Raw genomic sequence first — 26,558 nt, 5'->3', positions numbered from 1 at the left:
ATAGAAGTAAACAAAGCTTTCCTGAGTCTTGAAAACTTTCTAAGTTTTTGAAAACCCTTTTGCTTCTGTGTTCTTTGCACATTCAGGGAATTAGGCAAGAGGCATAAATCCTTTGTGCTGTGATTTCACTGGATGGGTGATGCTGTTGGCCACTGCCTGACAGTACAATTCCTGTAGGCAGGGCAGACCTTGGTCTCAGCCCCAACTGCCTGATTTTTCAGTAACTGAACACGAACCTCCCTCTTTTTAGAAACCACTGCCAAACGTGAAAATAATCACGACCCCCAAGGGTCAGATATAGCTATCATCCAGAACCCAGGTGCAGCGTTAGCAGAAGACAAACCTTGCCCGCCACCTGTTGGGTGTCGCTTACGTGCAGATTGAAAGCCCTAAACCAAGCCGAGCGCCTGTGATCAACACTACTGGACAGTCAAGACTCGAGTTTTAACTGGAAGGGGTTCGGAGAAGACAGTTTGGAAAACGAAGGAGGAGAGAGAGAGTGAAGAGAGAGGGAATACACTGAGAGGGAGAGAGGGTAAAATCTGTGCCTTCAGGTAGCACCGGGTAGAAAGCCCATTTTCGGTTCACCCCATTTCCCCACCCCCTGTCTCTTCTGACCAGAAGAGGGGGGCGCGTGACGTCCCAGGGGTCCCTTTGAGTGCTTCTCCTTGGGCGTCGGGACCACACGCACCTTGGTGCGCGCTCCACCCGGCGCTCCGGGGGCGTGAACGCGGACTCCCGGGTCCTGCGCCGCCCCGCCCCCCCGCGGCCCGAGCGCCCCCCGGCGGCCACAGGCTCAGCCTCGCAGACCCCACTCCTGGCTCGCACTTCGCTCTGGCCAGCCTTTCCTGCTCTTCCTCTCCGGCTGTATTTGATCCTCTGACTGTTGGTGCTGCCGGGTGTGCTGGCATCTCCGGCTCTGCCAGGCTTGGTCTCTGCCATCTCCTCTCCGATCGCTCCCGCTCATCCCCTCCTTTGTCCCCTCCCTCCCGGCAGCCTCCCTCCCCTCAACCTCCCTCCCAGGCTTACTCTCACCGGAGCCGGGAGGCTCCACACCCAGCCGTCCAAGTGGGAGCAGCTCCGGGTGAGTGGGCTGAAGCCGAGCTGAAAACTTAACGAGCGCAGGTCGGGTAGGTGCTGCAGGAGTTTCGCCACCCGCCAGGAGGTCGGAAGCAGCATGGCCCTGAGAAGCGCCTTCCCTGCCGCTGCGCTCCGGCTCTGGAGCATCCTCCCGTGCCTGCTGGTGCTGAGGGCGGAGGCCGGGCAGCCGCGGGAGGAGAGCCTATACCTGTGGATCGATGCTCACCAGGCAAGAGTGCTCATAGGTAAGGGCCCCACGTCTGACACCTTCCCTGCCTGTGTCCTCGCTCTGTCCTTTTATGGAGGAATACGTGCATTTAATGTTTAAAACTTAATGCCCGAGGGTCATCGCCCCTCGCATTTTAATTAGATATTTTCCATCTGAAAGCTAATACTTTTCTCTCAAGAAACCAAGGCTGATCAAATGATCTGATCATGCAGCTGCAAGTTACAGCCCAACGTTTTTTAGGTGCACTCGGCGTTTGTTTGTATCAATTAACTCCATGTCCCTCCCCGCCCCGCAAAGCATGTGTCTGTTCCCATCATTCCTAACAGTGTACAGAGGAAAAGTAATCTCAGTCGCGTTTTTGGTACCAAAAGCAGGTGCTTTGTGAAAAGAAGTGACCGCTAGTAATTCTTTGGGTTTATTTTTGTATGAAACTTCTGATTTGGATTCTTTCAAGTCCGCCTAGTTTGATAGTTTTGTTTATTATTTAAAAAACAGGATTTGAAGAAGATATCCTGATTGTTTCCGAGGGCAAAATGGCCCCCTTTACACATGATTTCAGAAAAGCACAACAGAGAATGCCAGCGATTCCTGTCAATATCCATTCCATGAATTTTACCTGGCAAGCTGCAGGGCAGGTAAGTTCTGATAACCAGAAAGTGTGGGAAAAATGCCCTTTAATATTTCTACCACCTGATGGTAAATGTGAATAATATTACAAACTGTGTAGTATGGTACATTTTACATTTTGAAGAATATTTTCTCATCTGGTAGTCAAAAATAGATGATTCCCATTTATTTCAATATTTTAAGTTACCACATAAATTAGAGATTCTCAAAAGAAAAGGACAAGCAATGCCCCCCAAGCTCACTATTTTGATACCACACGGTGTCTTTAGGCTGCTGGAAATATAAAGACCTCAAATATTAGCTAGCATCACTGTGTTTCTCTAACCATTGACACTAAAATTTAACAATATTTAAAACACTCATTTTTCCTTAATGTGCTAATCACTTGGACATACTTATACTTTACACAAAAATTGAAGGTCTTTAAGTATTTTTGATATAGTGCATTTTTAAAAGCTGACGTGCTAAATGTTTTTCACTGGAATGTGAATGCTGTATATTTCTGGTAGAAGTTCATAGACTCAAAAAGTGTCAGTCCCATAAGAACGTTATAAAACACTTCAGCCTACTGATTTTAAAAGTTACCACTTAAGTACTTTCCTGTGGAAAAAGAAAACTGCAGTCTATTTTTATGAGGCATTCCTTTTATTCCTTAGCACCCGAGTGTCTTTTGTATGTTACCTTTTATACATTTTTCAGTATAATAAAGTGGCCTCTTATTTTGGGAAGAAAGGGAGAATAAAAATGCTTATGGGAGTTTAATTTCTGTGGTGCAATTGGAGAATATACTCTAGAGGACAAATAGTAAGTAATTAATTCTTTTGCTCATTAGTTGTTAAAATATGTCTACTATGAAAATCATTGTGATTATAATTAAAATCACATTTTTGGTCTTTTTATTCTAAATTTACTAAAATGGCTATTTTCAAGAAGAATGTGAATGAAGGAACACTTTATAAAAAGTAACTTTTAAATTGAAAACCACTTTGGTTTTCTCTAATTGCCTATTATAGTATAGGCATGATCATTTTAGCTGTCTTTTTTCCCTCAAGTTTGTTCTCTTTTTTTAAAAAAATTTCTTCTAAAATAGATCAAATCCAGACCATTCAACACTTTCATTGCTATGTGATTAAAAAATAATAATAATGCTTTGGATCCACTGATGTTCATAACAGGAAGGTCATGTAGTCTAATATTCCATTGTGCAGATAAATTCACTGAGGCTTCTATTGTTCTATAAGGAGAATGTTCCTTTTTTCCCTGCAATTCCCTCTTTAAAGATCCTTTCTGGGCAATTAATTTCGTAATATTGTGAAATTATAATAAATCAAGGAATGACTTTTCATTCTCTTTATCTGAATCTGTTTACTTGTGATTGACCACTTGGCAGATGGACTCAATATTAATTCTATATTTTAAAGAAAGACATTTTGACCTGTATCTTTATGGATCTCTCTGAACCATTAAAAGGTAGCTTGACTGCACCTCATTAGCTGAAGGTATTTGGTAACTATAGGAGATGCAAACAATGTCAGTAGCTCTTTTCTTTCTTCTTTTTCATTTTTCCCCTTTTGCATATGAGTTTGTCTTCTGAAGAATGGAATTGGAAGCAAAGGCTTCAATTCCATATGATCTCCCCTATTGCTTAATAACAGTACATACTAGCAAATATGGGCATATTGTTGAGTATAAAATGGATTGACATATTAAATAGCCTCAGGAATATGTCTTGTGGAAGATTAGGGAAATAGTGAAACTGGCATAAAGATGAAGCTTCTAGCATTTTCCTCTCCTGCTTAGGTCTTGATCATCCAGATGGATTATCTAATTTGGCAGGACAATGTTAACAACTCAATTAAGTTACCTTGCTCTCCACATTCAGTCTGCTCTGAGATAGGGTACCCTAGGCAACTACCTGAAATTTGATGTCTGTTTTCCTTATGGGTGTGTCAGGGGATGATCAACACAATGTCAAACAGCAACGTGTTTTAAAACATTATTTAAAATAGACCAATTTTATTCACTAAAGTTGTGTGATTTCAGCACCTTAAGTTTTCAAATGCAAGGACTTTTTGAAGATGGGAAAAATAATGACTTCAATACCAATTAAGTAGTTTGAAAGGCATCTATGGCTAAAACCAAACTACATCAAAACATTTACATGGAAAATGAAAAGTTCTTTCCATTACCTAGTTATTTCATCCAAATAATATCAAACACTTAGGTTTCAGTAATACATAAATAAAACACATCCCTGATTAATGAAATTTTAAACTTTAAGTGTTTAAGCAATGTGAACAAAAATAAAAGTCACCTTAGGATTGAAGACCTAGTAGAGGCAATAAAGTGTTACCTATTTCCTATAAATTATTAGTCTGGTAAACAAAAGTGTTCTTGGAGCTATATAAAATACATTTCATGGTCTACTTTAGACAGATGCAAATAAAAATTACAGTGAGGTTCCTTTCCCCATATCAAGTTGTTCCATTCTTTTAAAACTTTGTGGGTTTTTCCCTCTTGGTATATGGAGAGTTTGTACATACTCATATGTTGCTGATGTTTGTGTTAATCTTTTGGCGGAACAAATCAAACTGAATGGCTAAAGGCCACTTTAAGTGGGAAATTTTACTTCCATAATTCATACTCAGGAAGTAATCATAAACATGAATAAAATTTAGATCCAGAAATGTTCCATATCTTTCTTTTTATACAAGTAAAAGCATGGACACAACCTACAGGTCCAACAATAGTAACAGAACATAATGAAGCAATAAGTATATTCTAAGCATCCATTTGAGGCCATGGAAACATATTCATGACAAATTAAGAAGCCTGCTACATAGCATCTTCTGTTTTATTCCATTATGAAATTGGCAGAGAAAGGAAAAACCCTCTGATCAACATCTGATCCTCAAAAGTGTATACATGGATTACATCTGCATCTATTATGTTTTAGTTCTTCCACAATGAGTATTTATTGGTGTATAATGTATAAAAAATTACATTAAAATATGAAAAAATCATGCATTTAGAATTGTATGATGTTCTAGATTATAAATATCTCATCCATGTTTACTATCTGGTATCATTTTCCCACTACACCTTACTCAACAGAATGATAAATGGTTGCCGTTTGATATCTCTAGATATCAAAGAATTAACTAATGTGCATCTGATTCTCACCAGTTTTTTCTTTTCTTTTTTTCTTTCTTTCTTTCTTTTTTTTTTTTTTTTTGGTGGTCTCCAAAAAATCTTCTTTATAGCTTTTCTGCCTGAAATCATACTACCTGATTCTTCTCTCTCCCTAAAATTCTTATTTTCCTTGGATAACTTTGCCTCCATCTTATTTCCTACATAAAATACTTGTTTTCTAGTATGCCTCTTCTCAAGGTTTTTAGATGAGAGAAGATTTTCCACTGAAGAGGGTGTAGCTTAAAGGACTTTCAATCATTAAGGAGGAAATACTCTTTATTATTATATATAACTTTTTAATAGTTGATATTTTTCAATGAGGCAAACATTTTTCCCCTAAATTTGAGACAGGCAGGGGCCATGAGCAAACCATTTTGGTTCTCTAAATTAGGTACTAATTAAACATTTTATTTGGAAAATAACACTTCCTAAACCCAATGATTTTTGAGTAAAAATTTAATGAGAGGTTTTGTTAGAAAAAATCTGAATTCTAACATTAGGACAACAGTACTGATTTCCATATGAACCGGTTTGGTGTAAGGCCAAAAGGTTTTATTTATGTTGTTCTTATAAACAGATCTTCATTTCTGAAGATCATACAGACTTGATCTTAATAACTATAGTATGTTCTATCACCTGCAAAAACATGCTAGGATACTATGAATCTGGGACCTAGTTAACGAGGCATCTCTTTTGATGTTGCCTTTTTTAATAGTGGTGATAGATTTATGCTGAGCCAACTGTACGCATTTTCCAATCTCTTTGTGACCAAAGGCCTGGATTGCTTAGATGGATGGCAAAGGTTGAGGTGAAATTGGTATCTGTGAAACAGAAATTCTCTGGGCAAAGATAACCAGCCAATATTGACTTCAAATCCACCAGTTGGATTACCAAGCTGGCCCTGGCCATCTGTACCAACAGGTTGAGATCTTAGAGTAAATTTTTATCATGTATAGTATATAGAATTCCCATAACCACTAGAAGTCAGTGGTGTAGCTTCATTTTTCTGCTTCAGGATGTTTAAAAACAAGTCTTTAAAGTGTTGCTGTAGCTATAGGACAGGAAGAGGAGAATTTGACTGCCTTGGGGATGTTTGTATTACAGAAGTATTGACTTTATTGGGTTAAACTGCAATAATGTGCTCCTTTGTTTTTCTGGATGGTCATCAAAAGTAGAAAATATTAAGTACATTGAAGATGTAGTGTATCAAGTGAAACATTTTCCAACATCTAAGGTTAATTATTAATGAGTCCATGACCCTCACTAGCTCCCTTTCAATTAAAAAAATCTTGAATTACAGAAAACTGCCAGAAATGATAACAATAAAAATTAAAAATCAAATATAAAGAACACTTGACAACTTTGCCTGGATAGTGGTTCCTTTGTGAACAGTTAGTTCCTCCCCAGTATAGCTGGAAAGTGAGAAAAGTACCATTGGCTAGAAAGGAAATAAAAACAGGTTTTTTTTTTTTTTTTTTTTTTTGACAATTGACTCACATTTTTGACTCGTTTTTTAAAAAAAACAGAATCGTTTTACTGACATGTTCGTGTAATAGCAACTAGATATCCAATTTCATCATCAAAATACCTCCAAACTCCAGAGTCCTTGTTTTTTCAATGTGGCGTTTGATATGATGGTCCCTCTTAATTTTGCCTTCTCTTGCTTCCCATTGGACTGGTTAAGTTCAGAGGACCTGTATAAAATGTTTTTCTTGTTCCTTCCTTTACACAAATCAAACAATAACAGTTCAGGGTGAATTTTAATTCAGGTACTTCTTCTCTAGATCTTCAAAGGAACTGCCAAACACTCTTTCCAACCTGAAGTTGTGGCAATACTTAGCACTATTATTTAAATCCCTGAATGGGTACTATCCACACTTTTTCCTAATGAAGTTATGATTGTTTGGATAGTTAGAACCCAAGTGGTTTTGTACCTTTGCACTCCTGGGTTTTGCCATCATACTTTGGCATGGTTTAATGTCACCGAATGAAGGAAATACCTTGCTTCTGACCCCTGTTCATGGTTTCTGAGTGGGAATGTGAACATGTTTACATGCTGTGGGCATGATTTTTTAAAGGAGGGACTCATGTCAAAAGGACAGCTTTAAACTTTTCATGTTTAGATTCTGCTCTACTGTGGTATTTTGCAGTGTGGTGTTGTGGACATGCCACTAGGGATCAAAGAGTAATTCTGCAGAGAGCCCATTTCATTTAGCAAAGCAGGCATGTGCCAGCCATCTGTTCTATCTGCTGATAGAAAACAGCGGTTAGTTTCTCAAACTTTTGCCAGAAAAAAAAAAAAAAAAAAAAGGCTTTATTGCTTAGAGGAGATGAGTTACAAGGTAACTTGTAAGCCACATCTGGTTCTATAGCGATTTACATGGCATAAATGTAAACTCTGTTATGTCTTCCTCCCATGGTGGTGTAAAAGTGTGTAAACAAACCCTCCACCAGTATTCTCCCTGCTTATTCCTGAACTTAAATTACTCACACAAATAAAAGTCTTTAATTGTTGTGGTGAAGCAGAAAGGCATGATATCCAATAAAGCATTTTGTTTGGGATTAAACTCATTTAGCTTAACTGTCCTTGGTAAATAAAATGGACATTTTGAGGGAACAATTTGGGGGATTAGGAGTTTAGTGAAAATGTCCTTCATTCTGTTGCTGGAACTCTGGAGGAGGCCTTGTGAGATCAGGGCTTATTTTGCTGTAATAATTTAGCCAACTGGCTGTTGTTACATGGAAATGACTTGGTTCCATTCCCATGGACCCTGGGTAGATGGGAGTTGTTCTCCCAAGCGGCAGTTCTGACTCAAGCACTCCGTCAACTCCATCACCAAGCAAGGCACAGAGCATACAAAAAGGAGTAAACTCAGTGCTGCCCAGAGGATGCTCATAGGCTAGGAAACAAATACTCATCACACTCACCAAAGGAGCTTGGAAAGTACGGGACTGACTGAGAGCACGAAGAAAGCCACTCTTCTTCCTCCTGAGGGAGGAAGGGTGCCAGGGGTGCTTCACTGAGCTTTCTGAGCAGGTAATGTTCAAATTAATTCTGGAAGGATGAGTCAGATCAGCCAGGGAGGACATTACCTTCCACAGAGAGGGCTCAGGATGTTCAGATACATGGTCTAGGGATGATGAGGGGCCTTGAATCTCAGTTGAGAGGCAGTGGGAAATCAAGGACAGGGTCAAACAATGGAGAAAGGGTCTGGAGGCAGGGATTCACCCTTCTTGGCTGTGAAGAGAATGGACTCAACCTCTTGCAAATTTATCCTAGGGATGTATTGAGTTAATCCTTGATTATGTGTTGGGTGGACAGTGGCTTTGCCACAGCCCTCATTCAGTTCTTTTTTCTTACTAAGCTTTTGGAAGGATTTATGATGATTTTTTTCTCCTCCTCCTCCTCCTCCTCTTCCTCTTTTTCTTTCTCTCTCCCTGATTAGAGCATGAAACAAAAAAAAAAAAAAAAAAAAAGCTTTCTGTGAGTGCATAGAACAATAACAACAACAACAACAAAAAAAATTTTATTATCTAATGGAGTCTAGAACTTTGAATGTAATATAAAAGGAAACTTAAATAAGGAAAAAAGTATGTTGATTTTTAAAAAGAATTGACTTAACTTCTCATTTAAACTACCACACTACCTTTTAAAATAGCAAGAAAGGTATAATACAGGTATAGAAATTCAGCTTGGCAGGTTTTCCTTCAGTTTAAAGAATGAGAAGTTGAACGCGGGTCCTGGATTTATTTGAAATAAGCCTGCTTCTTCAAATATTTGATTTGCTTTTAAAATTTATTAATATTTAAAATTCTGGAGTCCCAGGATAATTATTGTTCTTCCATGGAAGAACAGTATGGATGTTTATCTTCTGAGCTATACATTTATCTTCTTTGGGGATTTTATAGATGAATGTGATGAAAGAATCTTGGAAATTGTCAGGCATCTTTTAAAACCCATTCACCTGAATAAAATCTCACAGGGCAGCTGTGTGTTAAAGGGTCTGGGACAAAGGGACACTTTAGGGGGTAAGAGTTTCAGCTGGCAACATGAGAACAGTCTTGCATTGCCACTCTTGTCCAGACCTTAGATCTTGCTCTGGAAGTAAAACATGATTAAGAACCATTCTTTGCCCTTAAGAAAATTAGCAGCTAGTTGTAAAGACAGAAATATAAACAGATTATTTTAATAATTCCTGGGGCATGATATTATAGAAGCTCTGAGGTGTTCCCAGACTAAAGTGAGAACACAGCTCCAGAGCTGAGTCTGACTGTTAAGTTAGCCAAGCAGCAATGGGGCAGACAGGATGGCCTTTAGGGAAAGGAAACAGCTTGAGGCAAGGCACAGAGACCAGACAGATGGTTGTCTGGGTAACTGGTATTGGTGTGTCTGAAGAGAATGGTGTGACATTAGAAGTAGAGAGGTAGACAGCAAATAGGTCCCAGAGGGCACTGCCCATCATGCAACAGCCTGTGGGACTTGTTCCATTTGGCAGTGGCAGGTCGGACACTGAAAAAGTGTAAAGTGGAAGAGAACAAGGTCAGAATTACATCCACAGATCATCCTGCTCAACTACAAGGAGAGAAATCTGGGATACAGATGAAAAGGAGGGAAATAGGAGAAATTTTTAGGAGCTAGACTCTGAAAGTCTTGGTGCTTGGTTTTCTCAGCTCTGCCTCACTCACTCAGTGGCCCTTTTAGCTTTTTTCTCCTCTACTCCAGGTTCGCCTTTCCTGCCTCAGAGCCTTTGCACAGGAAGTTCCCTCTGCCTAAAATCCATTCCCTTTAGATTTCTGCATGTCTCCCTCCCTCACTTTCCTTTTGTTTCTGATCAAGTGTGACCTCCTCTGAGACACTTTTCCTAACACCCTTCTCTAAAACAGCCACCATCCCATTTGCCACTCTGATTGTCCTTTTCTGCTATACTTAGGGTAAGAGAATACTTAATTATCTTTGGTTTTGTCTGACTCTCCCATTCCACGTCAGTTCATGCGAGCAAGGACTTTGTCCTGTTCACCATACATCTCCATGTGCTGGACAGCTCCCAGCACCTAGGATGCTGTTGATAACTCTTGGCTGAATGAATAAGTAAATGAGGCAGGTCCCATTATTACGCCTGTTGGACAGATAAGGCAACTGAGGCACCGAGGAGTGAAGACCACACTGCTGGTAAGTGGCGAAGCTTGGAGTCAAAGCTAGGCAGTTGGCATCCAGAGCCCTTACTCTAAGTGCTCCAGGAACACAGAGGAAGAAGCAGCTAATTTTGACTGGGGCCATAAAGGGAAGGAGGCTTCCCTGGGGAATGTCAATGACAATGGGACTGGGACTTGAAGGGAGTTCATGAATTCTTTAATCAGCTGAGATGGAAGGAAGGCCTGAGAAGAAGGGCTGGCAGAGGCAGAGACAGAGCAGTTGTGGAGTGCTTTGTGGGAGAGGTCAGTGGTGCCTGGGGCTGGGGCTGGGTATGGGGGAGATAAAGACCTGAGGGGCTGAACATTTGGTCAAGACCAGCTAAAAAACCACAGAGAGCCTGTGGAAAGGTCGCTTAACCATTTGAACTCCAAAGCTTTATATGAAATATGGTTTGGGTTACCTCTAAATTCCTTCCAAATTCTAAAATATTGCTCTTTTAGCTCTAAAGTAAGCTAAAATCAAGATGTCTCTCAAGTAAGACATATTAAATATTGAAAATTAATGACTAGGACATAAGAAATTTAAGTGACTTGCACAAGACCACACAGCTAAGAATACTTCTGCACATATCTTTGTACTTCAGAGATCTTCCTCACATAATTGATAACTTTGGAATATATTTTTGCTCCAAAAAATAATAATTCAGAGAACATTTATCAATGCTTACCACACCATAGTTCCTGAAAATGCAAATTTTAGTTGACGTTAATTGCCTCCAGGAGGTCACCAGCCAGGGAAGAAGAATGCTTATTAAGTATCAATAAGGCTATGATAATAATTGTTATAAGTTCTCAAGGCCAACAAAGATCAGGTTTTACATTGCACATGGGAACCTAACCAAAGGATAGGTGGGAGCTGAAAGCCAACCCACATTTCACTTCTCTGGTTTTTATACCCTGGCACAGAGGGGACACTTTTATTTAATTTGCAAAGAGACTATATATGGGCTAGCTGTGGTTCCCATGAATGCCTAAGGAAAGTGCTGTGAAAGCATAAAGCCAGAGAATTTTGCCACTGTTCAGGTGCATTTGCAATTACTTAGATTTTAGAGAAGATACTGGAGGTAACATCTGAGTTGTATCTCAAAAGATATATAGAAGGCAGAAAGGGGCTGAGGTCGGCATTCTAGGTAGCTATACTGAGTAACCCAAAGACAGGTATGCAGAAGTGAGAATCATTGATATCATGGGAGAATAACAATTATTTAAAATGGTTAGCATTAATGGAACAGGAACTGAGGAATACGGACCTAAAAAAGTAAGTTTGGGAAAGATGATAACTTCATAAGTCGCAGTTGGATTTGTCTCAAAGAAAGTGGGGAATCATTGAAAGTTTAAAAGTAGGTAAGCATGTTGTGTCTGTGTGAGGTGTAACTTTGGTGACTGATGGAGGTGGAAGATGAGTTGCCTGACCAGGAGTCAATTAGGAAGTTACGTGAGGTACTACAAAAAGGTAAGAAAGGCCTGAACAATTTGTGGAGAGGGAAGAAGAGAGGAAGGAGGGAGGTGTAATTGACAGGATTTATTGGATATAGACATGGGTGTCAATGGAAATGAGGTAATTGAGAATGACTCAGGTAGCTGCATAGTGATATCTTAACTGAAAAAGTAATTATAGGAGCAAGAGAAGAACCATTTGGGGCACAATGACAATGGGTCTCTTTGGGAATTGCTGAACACATTTTCTACTGGATGGCAAAGTTCGATAGGCAGTTGAAAAACTTTGAGTCTAGACAAAGACGTGAAGTTGAAAATAGAAAATTATTTATTATGAAGATTAAATCGTTCTTCTTGTTCTTCTTTCCTCCCTTCCTTCTTTTGATCTCAACTCAGATATTTATTAAGGTCCTTTCTAATGCCAAAGCGTATCCTGAATGCTAAAAAGACAAATGTAAATTGGATATGAAACTTGCCTTCAAGGAGATTATTGCCCAAAGTGGAAACATAGGACTCAAAATAACAATGATACGTGAATTATTTTATAATTGCAATATGAACCAGCTGCTGTGAAAGTTACTGAGGAAGGAGCTGAATTGGAAGAGGAGTGAGTATCTGATAGGGCTTTGGCGTCGTTCAGGATGTACCACAAGGCCCATAATAGTAAGATACACACAACTGAAATAACTTTGACCCTGGCTTAACTTGTATGCACTTGAGATAATTGAGCCTAATGAATTCTGCCCCCCACATGCATTCGTTTTTTGGAGATGGATATGACAAATGTCACTGTATCACTAGGTGACAGAGCAAACCAACTCTTACATATGAAACATCTAAAATCCCTCTTGAGGAAACTAGTTTGTGAGGGCTGAAGATAACCTTGAATAAACTTATACTGTAGGGCTTGGTGAGATGCCCTGGGTTTCCAAGACTATTTCAGTATCATTCATGGATGTGCCACTGGAAGAATTCACATCTGAAGTGGAGTCCATGTGGAATATCTCATACTTAAGGCAGTCCCTGGATGGACCCCAATAGACTTGTGGATTATTCTGGTATTTGATTGTAGTGGACTTAGTGAAGCCGTTTGAGTCCTACCCTTCGAAGGTTTCGTTAATATTCCTGTTTCCAGTTAGTATTTGATTATGATTTGAGATTTTATTTATGCTGCTGTCACTTTCAGCACTAGCCAGCAGATGGCAATGTAAAAGTTACTTCAGAGAATTTTCCACCTGAATGTTTTTTGAAACTTCAGGTGCCATCTGTTTAACAGACCCATATGAGGTATTGTGCTCTTTATGTTATTCATGTAAATAGACCATTAATATATTCAGTGGGTTGGAAGATAAGTTTTCTGAAATTTGTGGCACCAATAACATTAAAACTCATGTTTGAGAACTCACCATCAATAAAAATGTAAATGGTATCGTGACATACTGACTACATATTTCTTTCTTTAAAACAATTGCTCAAATTCAAGGAAGAGTCAAATTTTGGGTTATCTTCCCACATTTGTTCAAAGTACTCTTTGCTATATATTTAAAAGATGCAGAATAGCAGAGTTTGAAGAGATTCCAGAGCTCATCCCACTCAATGACCCAGCCTTTCTCCAAAGCACCCACAAATTGTGGTTTCTTGGCCTCTGAATGATCATGTCCAGTGGCTAGAAATTAATTAAGTCAGGGTTTAAATATATTTTATTGTGTTAATCATAGAAAGTTGTTCTTTATAAGGAGCCATGCTCTGTCTTCCCAGTGTAACTTGAATGTCCATGGTCTCTGCGGGTCTATGGGCTTTCATTTGGAGACTCCCACTTGCATTTATATCCTCAAGATTGCTGCCTTGTTTCTTCTATTTGCTCATGTAGGACCTCTGGTTCATTTACTCCAACTCATTCCCCAGCAATTCAATTTCAGAGGATGCCACAGAAAACCAGAGACAGTGGAACCCCAAATCTTAATCGAGACTCCTCTGGGATGCCTTCTTACATCTGAAATTCCTGCCTCAACCCTCTGCCTGTTGTCTGGACCAACAGTCATGTTTTGACCCTTCTCTCAGTGAAACCAGACCATAGGCATTTGAGGATGGCTCTTGTCCCCTTCAAATTATCTTTTCTGTACACTAAACACTCCCAGTTTCTTCAGCTACTTCACATTTTGTCAACTTTGCAGTTCTTTTTTAAAATTCATTTTATTTATTTATTTATTTATTTATTTTTATTTATTTATTTAGTACTGGGTATTGAACTCAGGCCACTTAACCACTAAGTCACATCCGCAGTCCTTTTTTTGTATTTTATTTAGAGACAGGGTCTCACTGAGTTGCTTAGGGCCTTGCTGAGTTGCTGGGGCGACTTTGAACTCAAGATCCTCCTGCCTCCTGAGCTGCTAGGATTACAAGCACCTGGCTGCTTTGCAGTTTTTCACTCTTGACTCCTAGATACTGATCGAAAGTATAAAATTCTCACAGATGTAATTTTCTGGTACTTTATACTGTGATGGTAAAAGTTCGTTGCCAGAGTTGGCGATTAAAGAATTTTGTAATTGTTTCTCGGTCTTGTATAATAAATTAAAGAAGAAGAGATGGAGCACAAGGAGAAGAAAATGGAGGAGGAGAAGGAAGAGGAGAAAATAGAGGGAAATAGCTAACACTTAGGTGTTTTCTCTTTGCCAGTCATGCTGGTCACTTGTCATTGTTATGTAATTTAATTCTCACAATAACCTGATGAATCCTACTAGTATTCATATATATATATATGGCACCAGGCATGGTGGTTCATGACTATAGTCCCGGTGACTTGGGAGACCAAGGTAGGAGGATGGCAAGTTCAAGGCCAGCCTCAGCAACTTAGCAAGGCCTTAAGCAACTTAGCGAGACCCTGTCTCAAAAAAAAAATTTTTTTTAAGGACTGGGGATGTGGTTCAGTGTTTAAGCACTCCTGGATTCAATCCCTGGTACAAATTAAAAAAAAAAAAAAAAAAAAAAAAGATACCATTTTACAAAAATGGCAACTGAGTCACTAAAAGTTTAAGTGACTTGCCTGAGATCATACAACTAGGAGGGAGTGAAACCAGGATTTACACTCAGGCAGTCTGACTCCAGAACCCATGATGAAATTGCAACTTGAAATCTTTGAAATCAGATTCTTCTGAACCTTTATCTTTGTTTTTTAGATATTTATTGCATGCATATGATGGGTACCCTGTTATGTATTGTGGAACATGATTTTGAATGAAGACCCTGACCAAGAAAAGTTACAATTTTAGAGGAGATTAAATTATCATGGCTTCAGATTTTTTTGAAGCTGTCACTTTAAATAGTTCAAAAAGATTGAATTTCATGGAATTCAACCTAATAATAAGAACTGACATTTATTGGGTGTTTACTGTGAGCCAAGTAATTTACATGTATTATTTCATTTAATACTTGGATCAATTCTATGAGCCAAAGTACTATTTTTTTTTTTTTTTAATCTCATTCAACATTTGAGAAGACAGAAGCCCAGAGAGATTAAGTAACTTGCCCAAGGTCACACCTTAGTCACCTGCAGAGCTTGAGTTTGAACCCTGACAGTCAGTTGCCAAGATTATGTGTATATTATTTCACTTCTATATTATACAGGTTAGGCCAACCAACCTGCCACTTTTTTTTAAAAGCAGCTTCATTTGTAGTACTCTAAAAGGCAAATATCCAATCATGTGAGTCAAGCTCTAGGTCAGAAGCCTAAGAGAACAAACACAAACTCACTTGACTCCAAATTGATTGATCATCTTTAATTCCCAAAGGGTAAGCATTCAGCTTCCCTGGTTTCTTGGATAGCTGCAGGTTTGAGTTCAAAGAATTATTACTGAATGCCCTGTGTTGTCCAGGACTTCAGGATTCATTTCCTCATACTGAGGGAGGAAGAGTAACTTGGTGCTGTTCTGAATTGAGGGAAGAGGTTGTTCTATCATTCAATGAATAGTATTAGACACCTTTCATTTATGTTGTGCATAATAGTTTAAAACATACTTCCACTTATATTATCTCACTAAATTCATTCAGTCCTCCCAATAACTGTCTTTAGCCATGCATTAATGAAATTTTAGATAGCTAAATGTGAGGAATAATTTGCAATGAGTAGCCTTTAACCAAAAGTAGAAGACTTCAAACCTCGAATAGTTGTACATTTTCTATAATACACAAAAGATATATGTGTTCATGATTTTGTCTTTCAATAAGAGCCCCTTTCAGCTGAAAATATAAGTGGATTTCCATTCTGTTCCAAAGTAAGCATAGAAATAATGACCCTTCATCTGTTTTTATAGTTGATGTTTCAGATATTTTTTTGCCATCAATTTTTTGGAGAAATTCTCTATACCCAAGACTTTCTAGAATGGAATTTACTTGATTGTAGAAGGTTGTCTCTGTAGTATAAAATGTTACAAGTTCAGAGAGATGACTGAATCTACCTTTTTTTCTGGGACACAGGACCAGAACCAGACAGGGCAAGTGAGGCCCTCAGGGTTCTTCTGGGAGCCAAGGGGATGAGCATCTTATAAATTTACATCCTGGAGGCCCAGCTTGTCCTGTGTCCACTTGACTGGGCCATCAGTTGCCCAGATATTTGGTCAAACATTGTGGTGGGTGTGTCTGTGAGGGTGATTCCAGATGAGATTAACATTTAAATCAATAGACTGAGTAAAGCAGATTGGCCTGCCTAATGTTGTTCTGAATAAAACAAAAAGACTGACCTTTCTGTGAATAGAGAAAACTCCTTTTGCCTGATTGCCTTCAGATAGGGACGTCTTTTCTTCCTGAGTCCCTAATCAGCTGGCATTCAGCCTGGAAATATAGTGTGGGCTCTTTGGGGACACAAGCCCACCAACTGTAGATCTTGGGTTTTGTCAGTAACCATAATCATGTGGGGCAATTCCTTACCATCTCTATGTCTCTCTTAATATGTCTATAATTCTATCTATCTGTCTATCTAGAGCTATATTTCTTATTAGTTTGGTGTCTCCGGAGAACCTGGACCAATACACCAAAGACTAAAGTCAGTAGCACATGTTAAATCTTGATCAACTTGAACTCTTGGGGTCTCAGTTTCTTCAAGTACAAAAAAGACATCATTAACTCACATTTTACAGTGGCAGCAAAATGCAGTTGCTTAATGTGTACAAAGCCCTTGGCATACGGTAGACACTGAAAAAAATAGGGTCATTTCTTCCCTTTGTATTCATGAGCTGTTAGTGCTAGGTGGGAGTTATAAGGCTAGAAAGAGGCGGTTTGCCAGACCCTAAGCAGGGAGCATGCTGGCACAGTGCCCAAATTCCACCATAAGCGAATGGCGCCCACTCTCTGAACTTGGAGTGTCACACGGAGCTGGCCTCAGGAGATCTGGCTTTCAGCCCAGCTTACACACCAGCCTTGTTGGGACCTCAGACAAGCATTGCACTTTATTTCTCATGTGTAAAATAAGGAGGTTTCTTTCAGTTCCATGATGTCTGTGACTTGTTATTTGTCATTATCATTTCTGCATTGTTAGTAGCTTTGTTTTTTAATTCAAATCACAGTAAGAAAAGCAGTTTGTACAGTGTGATTACTTGTAACAAAAATAAAATGAACTTGGAGCAGAATTAAAATTTTTCAAAATACTGTTTGCCTAAATAATGTGAATAAAGCCTGCTGAACTCTATTTTAGTTAGTTCTTGCCTTGTTTTTCTGTTAGTTTGGTTTCAAGCCATTCAATTTATCTAACAAAGGCCTTTAGGAGCTTTAGGAGTTAAACTCTGAGACAGGTAGAAAGGACTGCTATATTACTAATATTAGGCCTTTAAGGTTATCCCCAAATGGTAACCCCTTTCTGGATATTCAAAATGTTTAATCCCGGTTTGGCTCTTTACAAAGAACTGAGAAATCCACTCTGAGATTTGTCTGTCTATTCAAACTGAGATTTTCACATTGCTAGTTGTCTTTGTAGCAATTATAATTTGCAAAATTCATTACTCAGGAACATCAACTGGACTTCATTAGAGTATGCCATACTTAATTTCCTGGGTATAGCTATTTTTTTTTATGAATCTTAACAGCATTTTATTCAAGTTCATTACCTTTTTCCATCATAAACTAGTACACTTTCTAAAAACTTTTGGAAAATACAGAAAAGGAGAAAGAAGAGCGAAGAGAAGTCATATGTAAATGTTTACTGGCCTAAGAAAATGTTAGCATGTTGGTGTTTTTCCACTTAGTTTTTCTATTGAAGTAACAAACCTTTTTTTGTTTGTCATTGGCTTAAAAATGGTAGGACAGTTTCCCATGTCTTCTGCAAACTTGATTTTTAAGTTACATAATATTCTGTGGTATATGTCAAAATTTTCCTATTTAGATTATTTCTAACATTTTACTACTATAAATAACACCATGAAGAGCAACTTGATGTATAAAATTTTTTCCATAGTAGGATTACTTCCTTAGGAGCAAATCCCAGAAGTGGAATTTCTGAGTCAAAACTTTGGACCGTTGTGCAGGCTTTTGGCACATACATTATTACTGAATGGCTTGTAATGGCTACTCCATACTTCCAGCACAATTATGCAAAAATATTCTTTTAATATTCTTTTGTGTTTTAAAAACATCCCCCAAATGAAATTTTCTAAGTGGTACCCATGGCTGTTGATTTGTGCCTGCATTTTTGTTCAATTATAGCAAATTTAACCCAGTGGGAATTTCGTACTGTAGGGGGCGGTGGGGGACCAGTACATGGGAAGTTAGTAATTCTTTTTCATATCAGACTGTGAAGGTCCCTCAAGGTAAGAGGTTTTGCATAGGGATATTAATTGTGAACACAGTATTCATCAGCTATATAGCACATTAGACACTATACTTCTAGTCTTCAAATACAAAACTAGTGGGTAATTTCTAAATAAAATAGGTCATTCCTTTTGAACATAGCAAGAAAGCACATTTTCTACTAATATTAAATGAATTGGAGTAAACATTTATGAATTTCTTTATATGTTTCATATACATATGTAGATTCATTTACTCATAATATTTTGAAATAATAGTGATTACAATATTTATTTCGCATATTTACTCTTTAAAATTTTTTATATATTAAGTAGTTTACTCTGCCACATGCAAGGGTGTTAGTTCTTGTTTTTTTAGGGATGGAGCAGTGTGGGATCAGCAGGCAGATCATCTTCAAAATTCAGAGAGTCATTGTCATTAGTGGGTAGAAGACAGCCCTTTAAAGAGGCATATATGTTACATTTTGTCAAAGTGAGGGGACTCTCGGACTGGGATTGTGTCTCAGTGGTAGAGCACTTTCCTAGCATGCATGAGGCCCTGGCTTTGATACTCAGCGCCACATAAAAATAAAAAAATAAAGGTATTTTTCCCACCTACAATTAAAAACAAAATATCTTTTAAAAATGAGGGAACTCTAAGCAAATAAATTCTTATGGGTGTTCATAACAGAAAAGACAGGAGCTAGGTGTGTTGGTGCATGTCTGTTATCCCAATGACTCTGGAGGCTGTGGTAGGAGGATCACAAGTTCAAGGCCAGCCTCAGCAACTTAGTGAGGCCCTGTCTCAAAATAAATAAAAAGGACTGGGGGTGCAGCTAAGTGGTAAAGTGTTGTCACCATGCACAAGGCCCTGAGTTCAAGTCCCAGTACTACAAAAAGGGAGGGAAAGAAGGAAGGAAGGAGACTGGGGGTGTAGCTCAGTGATAGACCTCATGCTTCTCTTTCTGGGTTCCCCAGAACCTCTCCTCGCCCTGCAAAAAAAAAAAAAAAAAAAAAAAAAAGGAAAGAAAGATTAGTTTGCTAGTTGGAGCTCCCAGAGCTGTATATCTGAGTGAAAGGAGAAAAAGGAGTAGATCTAGAAGAGCCTTTAGAGAAAGTACTCACATAGCCAAAGAGCTCGTATCACTTGAACCAGCAATCTTGATACCTGAATAAATACATTTCAGAGGCTGAAATGCCTCTTGTGCCAAATTTACTCTCTATGGAATAAAAAGACCCTGGAAAGGGGGAGGAAGCCCAGTAGGTAGATACAAATTATTGTTCATAAATTGTTAGCCTCTCTGCTGCAGAAGATGCTCTTCAAGGCAGGACCATCGCACAGCTTCTTTGAGCAAAATCTGCAGTGAGCTTGTGGCACACGTGGAAAGAGGCAGGTCTGGCAGAGGGTAACCTTTCTCACCTCAGTGGCTTGCTCTATGCAATCTCATAATTTGGTTATCAAAAAATATCTGGAAAACATCAGGAACTGGTAAAGGCAAAAGTGGAGATACTTGTACACGAATTTCCCTGTGTTTCTGAGAAGATTATTCATTAGATCTTAGGTCACTAAGAGCTCAGATTTTAAGAACTAACTATTGAGCTTATGAATTTTCTACATAGATTTATATGCAGAAGTTACTTTATTCTTCCCAAATGCTTAGGTTCTATATTAAACCTCAGGAGAAATTGACAAAGGCTGCCTTATAATTATAGACTCTCAAAAGAGAAGAAATCGTAAAGATGAGTTTGACCACTGTATTTTTTTCAGATGAGAAAAACTGAAGGTCAAACATGATGCTGGATTTCTAAAAATTCGAGAGAGAGAGAGAGAGAGAGAGAGAGAGAGAGAGAGAGAGAAAGCAAGAGAGCTCGGAAAAAGCTGTGTTTCCTGACAGGGAGAGCAGAGCTTTGCACTTTGTTTCCATCTAAAACTTTAGGTTGTGAGAAGGCACAACAACATTACCACATTATAATTCAGTCCTGTGACATGTGGATGGAAAAAAAGTTGCTTGTAGTTTCTCGTTGGTATGGAGAAGGGGGAAGTTCATTATTCTTTTTTTATGTTATCCAGTCCAACACACACACACACACACACACACACACACACACACACACAGAGTTTAATGTTCAATTTTGAGGCACTAGATGGGTGGGCTGATACAGGCACCATGATACCTATCACCCAGTGCAGTACTCAGGCCATGGTAGGTATTTAACAAAGACTGATGGAAATGGATGGGAGGAAGGCAGTGTGGTATCATGAAAGGTGTGCTGGCCAAGTCCTGGCTGTGTGGGTTTTGGAAATATAACTCACTCTCTCTGATTCTTAGCTGTCCCACATCATCTCTACATCAACTTTAAAGTGTCATGATCTGCCATTTTTACCTTGAGGGCTTTGTGAATCCTCACCTGTTTATAAAATTCTCTGCAATACCTTATCATGAAAATTACAATAGCATCCAAAGAACTACAGATAGTTTTCAGAGTCAAAAAGTGTTTAATAGATATTCTATTTCTTTTAAAAATGGCACTGTTCTCGCATGACAGAAAAGTTGCCCTGACCCTGTATAAACTGTTTCTTAAAGCCTGTGTTCCTAGATTGACTTTGTGTTTTATCCACCACCTAGGAAGAAAGACATTATTAACGCATAGTGTGTACTAACCCTTATTGTCATTGTCTTTCTCTTAATCTGTTTTGGAATATTGGCTCTTTCTAGGCGATGAGTTCATTCCAGAATCCACCAGTCCTAGAACTCCCTCCTCCTCTCCTTCTTCTTCCACTTTGTGAACATGTTTTGTCCCCCATTGATACTAGAACTATTAGAACTGAAATTTCCTTTAAAAATTGTCCAAAGTGATATGGCACAACCAAAAACTGAGGAAGGACACTAATGACAGAAAAACAGAAGAGAGAAGGCCGAGATGACCCAAAGAAAGGCTCACAGAATGGCCCTGTGTAGACTCTTGAGGGAGGACATAATTCAAAATAAATGTGAAGAAAGGATTTCGGTTTTTGAAAGAAAGTGATTTTGAAGAGATTGGGAAGAGTAATATAGAATTGCATAAGCACATGATAAGGCTGAGGAGTGGAAAAAGTAGGAAACAGAAGTAAGCAATGTCACATCCAGAGCAGGAGGGAAAGTTGACAAGGAAACTTCTCATAAATGTATAAGAGTCTTTCAGGTGTCACCTGCCTGGCAGAGGTTTATGCTTTTGAGTATGGCTCTTTAATGGATTGTTTAGCCTTCCCAGCAGACTCCCTGGTGGAGTCCAGACCTTCCATTTTCTCAGTAAATATGCCATGTGGAGAGGAAGCAGTATCAATTTTGAAGCAAATGTAGACCCTTGCTATTGCTTCATTCCTCTTTTGAGGAAGGACATCAATTGAATCTGGCACTTTGTGCTTCTTATGAATTTATGTTGATGTCTAGGTTATTTCAACAGATATTGAAGCTGCCAGTTCATAGTTTCTCATCATCATTTTTTTTTTAAAGGTAATTGAAAGAGACTTGGCTCTCAGGTCCTTTGAGTTTCCATATATTCACCAAATCTTGATTCAGAACTTGTCAACCTTGCTGTACACCCAGCCTTGTGTACATGTAGGTGATCTGTTGGTCTCTTTCTTGTCCCGTGTGGCCTGTCACAATTGGGGACTCTAAGAAGCTCACTTATATTTTCTTTAAAAACTTCCCAACTAAAGATATTTAGAAGCCAGATCCTTCTCCCCTTTATCGTAACTGGTCTTCTTTGATCATCATTTGCTTGTAGGTGTATAAGACTTACTTTTATAAAATAAACCAGACCATTGAAAATGGATTGATGAAAAATTATGGCCTCTTAAGAGTTACATAGAGGAAATATGGGATCAAGCTTCAGATATTCTGATTCAGATGAGTATGAGGGATGCCTTGTGTGTCAATACTTCCAGTCTTAATTTGGAAGCTACTAACATATTTACAAGTGGATAGGTATGATGGCGGTAGGACCCCAGAGAGAGTGTTAGCAACGTTATTTTGAACCAAGGAATCTAGAGGTGTGTCAGCTTGCTGGGAATTATTTTTGGGAACTTTCAAATAGGTTCCAAAGTGAGGGGAAGGGGGAAAGGAACTCATGATAATAGGTAAAAATAACAAAACAAGGACACTGCAGGTGGGGTGGAGGGGAGAGTTAAAGTTACCATAAGGGAAGGGGGCAAATGGAAAGGTAACTCTTTGATATGTCCTCTATATGTTGCTGTTGGTTTTTTATACTTAACCTCTTTTTAAATCCCAAGCGACAGACTAATCTTCCCTTAGATATCTATTATTCGATCATTAATTGTTCCTTTAATTCGGACTTCTTTTTCTCTTTAGACAGATCAGAAACCTTATTGCTTTTGTTTTTTCACTGTTGTGTACCTGGGTTGGGTACCGTTCCTCCCAAATCTTCTCTCTCATGCTTACTGCCCTTCCTCCTTCAATGATGGCGTTTAAGCTATGCTGAACACTCACATTTCTAATTTGCTAAAATAATGGAATTTAGTTTAACGAGAAGGGGGATAAACATAAATCATAGATAATGTAAATAATGACATAATGGCTTCCTAACCAAGACCCAATCATTTGAGAACTTCAGATGAGAGGATACCTTTGCTAAATAAATATATCTTCATTTATATTTCTAATTATGTTTTGGAAAAGTCTTTTTTCTCCCGATATATTTTTTTAAGGCACACGAGCCACACAATTAAGTAGAGCGTTACTGGCTTTGATTACACTGTGTTTCACCAATGAGTGTTTATTGGACAAGGGGGAAATATTTATTATCCTTTTAAGCTTTCCAAAAGTCCTGCCCTTTAGGTACCCACACCCAAGCCTAGGGGTCTGAAGAGTTCAAGGCTGACAGTAGCTATGAGAAGTTTCATAGCCTTTTAAGAAAGTTCTGTGGCAGTGTTTGGGGAAGAGATGTATGTATTATGCAGGACTGCTAGCTAATGCAGAGATTGTAACATATGGAATTCATAAAGGTCCAATTACAGGACCGTCACTGTTTGCCACAGTCTTAACTTATGTAAGTTATGGATTATACTTTCATGAGATCATAATCAAAAGGTTATTCTTTGGTAATGGTGTGTTAGAAGAGCTTTATCCTGAACTTCAAAGCCATCCTCCAAGCCCCGAGAACAAAGGCTGAGAAGTTTGAATTGAGGCCAGAATCAGTCTGTATGAGTTAACGACGTTCCAGACCGTCCGGGAGCCGGATCAACCCATCCACGTGCATGAACTTTCTCTCATCACATCAGATCAACAGTCATCACTAAAAGATGACAGTTGATCCAGCTTTAATGTGCCTTTTTCTTTTTGTTTTTAATGAATCAGCTTGACTAACTGTGGTGTCTGCCTGTATTTGCCTCAGACCCATTTATTTTGACTGTAAAGTCTGTCATTCGCTGTGCTTCCAGAGGGTGATTATCATTAGCAGGGGACACAGCTGAGAAAAGGAATTGCAGGTACTAAGGAATTTACAGAAAAGAACTCCTAGAAATGAAAAAGTTGATGCATAACAATGTAACACGAAGTAATAAAGAAGGGTGACTGGTTGTCCTAATATTTTGGCATGCTTTAAATAAACAACAAAGACTAGGAGGTTGGCTAACATGGAAAATGGACAATATGCTGCCTCCTTTTGACTTTTAAAGTAAGGAACTTAAAAATATTACACCTAATAAGCAAAATGCCATTTTGTGTCATCACACAGAGCAACTGTCCCTCTTTGTCCCAGCAGCCTTGCTAACTCCTGTGTGGGTGGCTTTCTCCCTGGGTCTTTGGATGAATCCTGGAATTTCTCTAGTCAAATAATAACATTGTCCTCTGATTACTTCACTGCTACAATTATTCTCATTTCAAGAATTAAAGTATCCACTTCTGTATAGTGGCTCAAGTTCGGATCTCCAAAGTTCAGAATTCTCCCCTCCCTGGGCTGCAGCCTGGAAGGCAGCATGGTGGGCTCTTCTCACTAGTTCTCCTCTGGCTCCTTCAGGGCCGAAAGACTCAGGTGCTAGTAGAGGGCATGGCAAAGGGGACCAAGTGGTAAGGGGCAGGGCATTAATTCACAACAGTGTTTCTTTTGGCCTCAGGGGATGTTTAGAACTGATCTTGTCACTATGATGTGCTTAATATCTCAATTTGGAAATGTTTTGTTATTAATTAAAATGGATTTACTTTAATATCTTTGTCATGATCAATTTCAGGATAAAAAGCAAGATTAATGTAAAACAAACATGTGTTTGGAAAAATAAGCACAGCATAATTTAACTACAAGAATATTTGACCTGGCATGTGATTCCTTTCTACTGAAATTGTAATGCAGGAAATTGGTTGCATGGGAATAAAATATTGAATTCATTTCAAACAGAAGCAGATACTTTTATTTCTTTAAGTGAATTCAGACACATAGTTATTTTGGGGTTTTTTAGTCGTCTTATTTTTTTTTTTTTTTTTTTTTTTTTGTGAAAGAGTTTGAACCCAGGGCCTTATGCATACTAGGCAAGCACTCAACCACTGAGCTGTTACACCCTTAGCCCTGACAAACAGTATGATTAATGATTATCAGAGTTGCTCAAAGAGACAGACACCTCTTCCGAAACTCTTGCCGTGGCCAGTGCTGTATGAGACAGTAGGTGATAAATGCTCTGGTTTCGCCTGCACTTTTAAATACTCTTCATTGTTTTGTCCTCAGGCTGTCCACAAAGATCAAGCCAGACCCCAGATTGTGGGTTTTTATTGTCAGTGATACTCAGTAAATTACTTCAGTTTCTTTTTTTCTCAATAGGATTAACAGTGCTTATATGAACAACATTTTTTATATTTAAAATAGCAAACGAGTAGAGAAGTTTAGAATATTAAAAGGGACAATTATATTTTCTAGAAAGGCGGTGACTTTTTCTGAAGTATAAAACAAAATGTATAGAATAAATGTCTATTCTTTGAATCTTTGTATGCTACTAAGAGTAGTCGTCTAAATTTTGGACTTCGAAAAACTGTAACCATCAAGTTACAGACCTTTTTCTTTTTTTGTTTGACTCAGGAACAGAACAAACTAATCACCAGAGGATGTCTTATAGCACAGTATTCTGACACATGAAATTACAATTACATGAATAAAACAGTCAAATTAAGGCACATCTCATAACCTTTATCAAAGTAACTTGAATGCATTTTTTTCAAAACATTAGGTTAAGGGGAAAGTCTGTTTTTCTAAAAAATAATTTTTTATGAAAGAAGTAAGTTAATACTGTCCATGTGGATTCAATAAAAATATGTTAAAGAATTTAAGAAAACTACCTGAAACTAAAACTAAGAAAAACATGCTTTACTTTAAATATTTTGAAAGCCATCACAGAGAATGTCTCTGGAGATTTCTAAATTAAAACTTTTCAGGTACTCTTACTTTTTAATCACTGGAACAAGATAAACATATACCTTCTGAGATAACTCGACACCATAAAGAACTGTGAAAGAAATGGAACATTCATTTTGCCTCTTTGGCGCTGCTTATCTGGGCTACCCGAGTTTGCATGTACATTTTGTATGCCTTCTGTTCTAAAATAGGTGAGGTGCTGAAAGGTACCACCACCTAACTGCAGGAAGGAGCCAGCAAGGCAGTGAGATATGGGTGTTGAACAAACAGACTGCTTGGGGTGAACAGCTAGTGGCTCAGTTGTTTCTGTAGTTATTATAGAAGAAATAGCTCTTAGCACAGTTCCCACCCCCAAGTGAATGAATGCTCAATGACTGCTTCTGAAACATTAAGAAAAGAAATATTTAAATATGTCTTGAGATGAAAAAAAAAAACAAAAAAAAAACATAATTGGGCTTCCTTTTCTTTTTTCCAAACTGATGTCTCCCTCTCATCTCCTCCAAAACACCTGCCTCTTACAGCTGCTTACTCAGCCCATCTGTATTCTCAAATAATCGTTATCCTTGAATCTCAGAGAAACTCATAACTGTGTACCCATGCTTCTTATGTTGTTTCTTTTCCCACAACTC

The 26,558-nt window shown here is 38.5% G+C and overlaps 1 protein-coding gene across 2 annotated transcripts in view; it reads left to right on the top strand.

Annotated features, from left to right (window-relative positions):
• The first annotated feature begins 765 nt into the window (after positions 1-765).
• Positions 766-26,558, top strand: part of WIF1 (WNT inhibitory factor 1) — a 62,046-nt gene continuing 36,253 nt past the window's right edge. Inside the window, exons 1-2 of one of the 2 annotated variants that reach the window (XM_079139694.1) lie at positions 766-1,325; positions 1,805-1,944. In XM_079139694.1, coding sequence (XP_078995820.1) covers positions 1,178-1,325; positions 1,805-1,944 — 288 coding nt within the window. In that variant the 5' untranslated portion in view covers positions 766-1,177. The remainder of the gene's footprint in view (positions 1,326-1,804; positions 1,945-26,558) is intronic. The other variant, XM_079139693.1, reaches the window with a different exon arrangement.

Source organism: Sciurus vulgaris (assembly GCF_902686455.1).
Source record: "Sciurus vulgaris genome assembly, chromosome: 5".
Lineage (NCBI taxonomy): Eukaryota > Metazoa > Chordata > Mammalia > Rodentia > Sciuridae > Sciurus > Sciurus vulgaris.
This window is presented reverse-complemented; position numbering and strand designations above follow the sequence as displayed.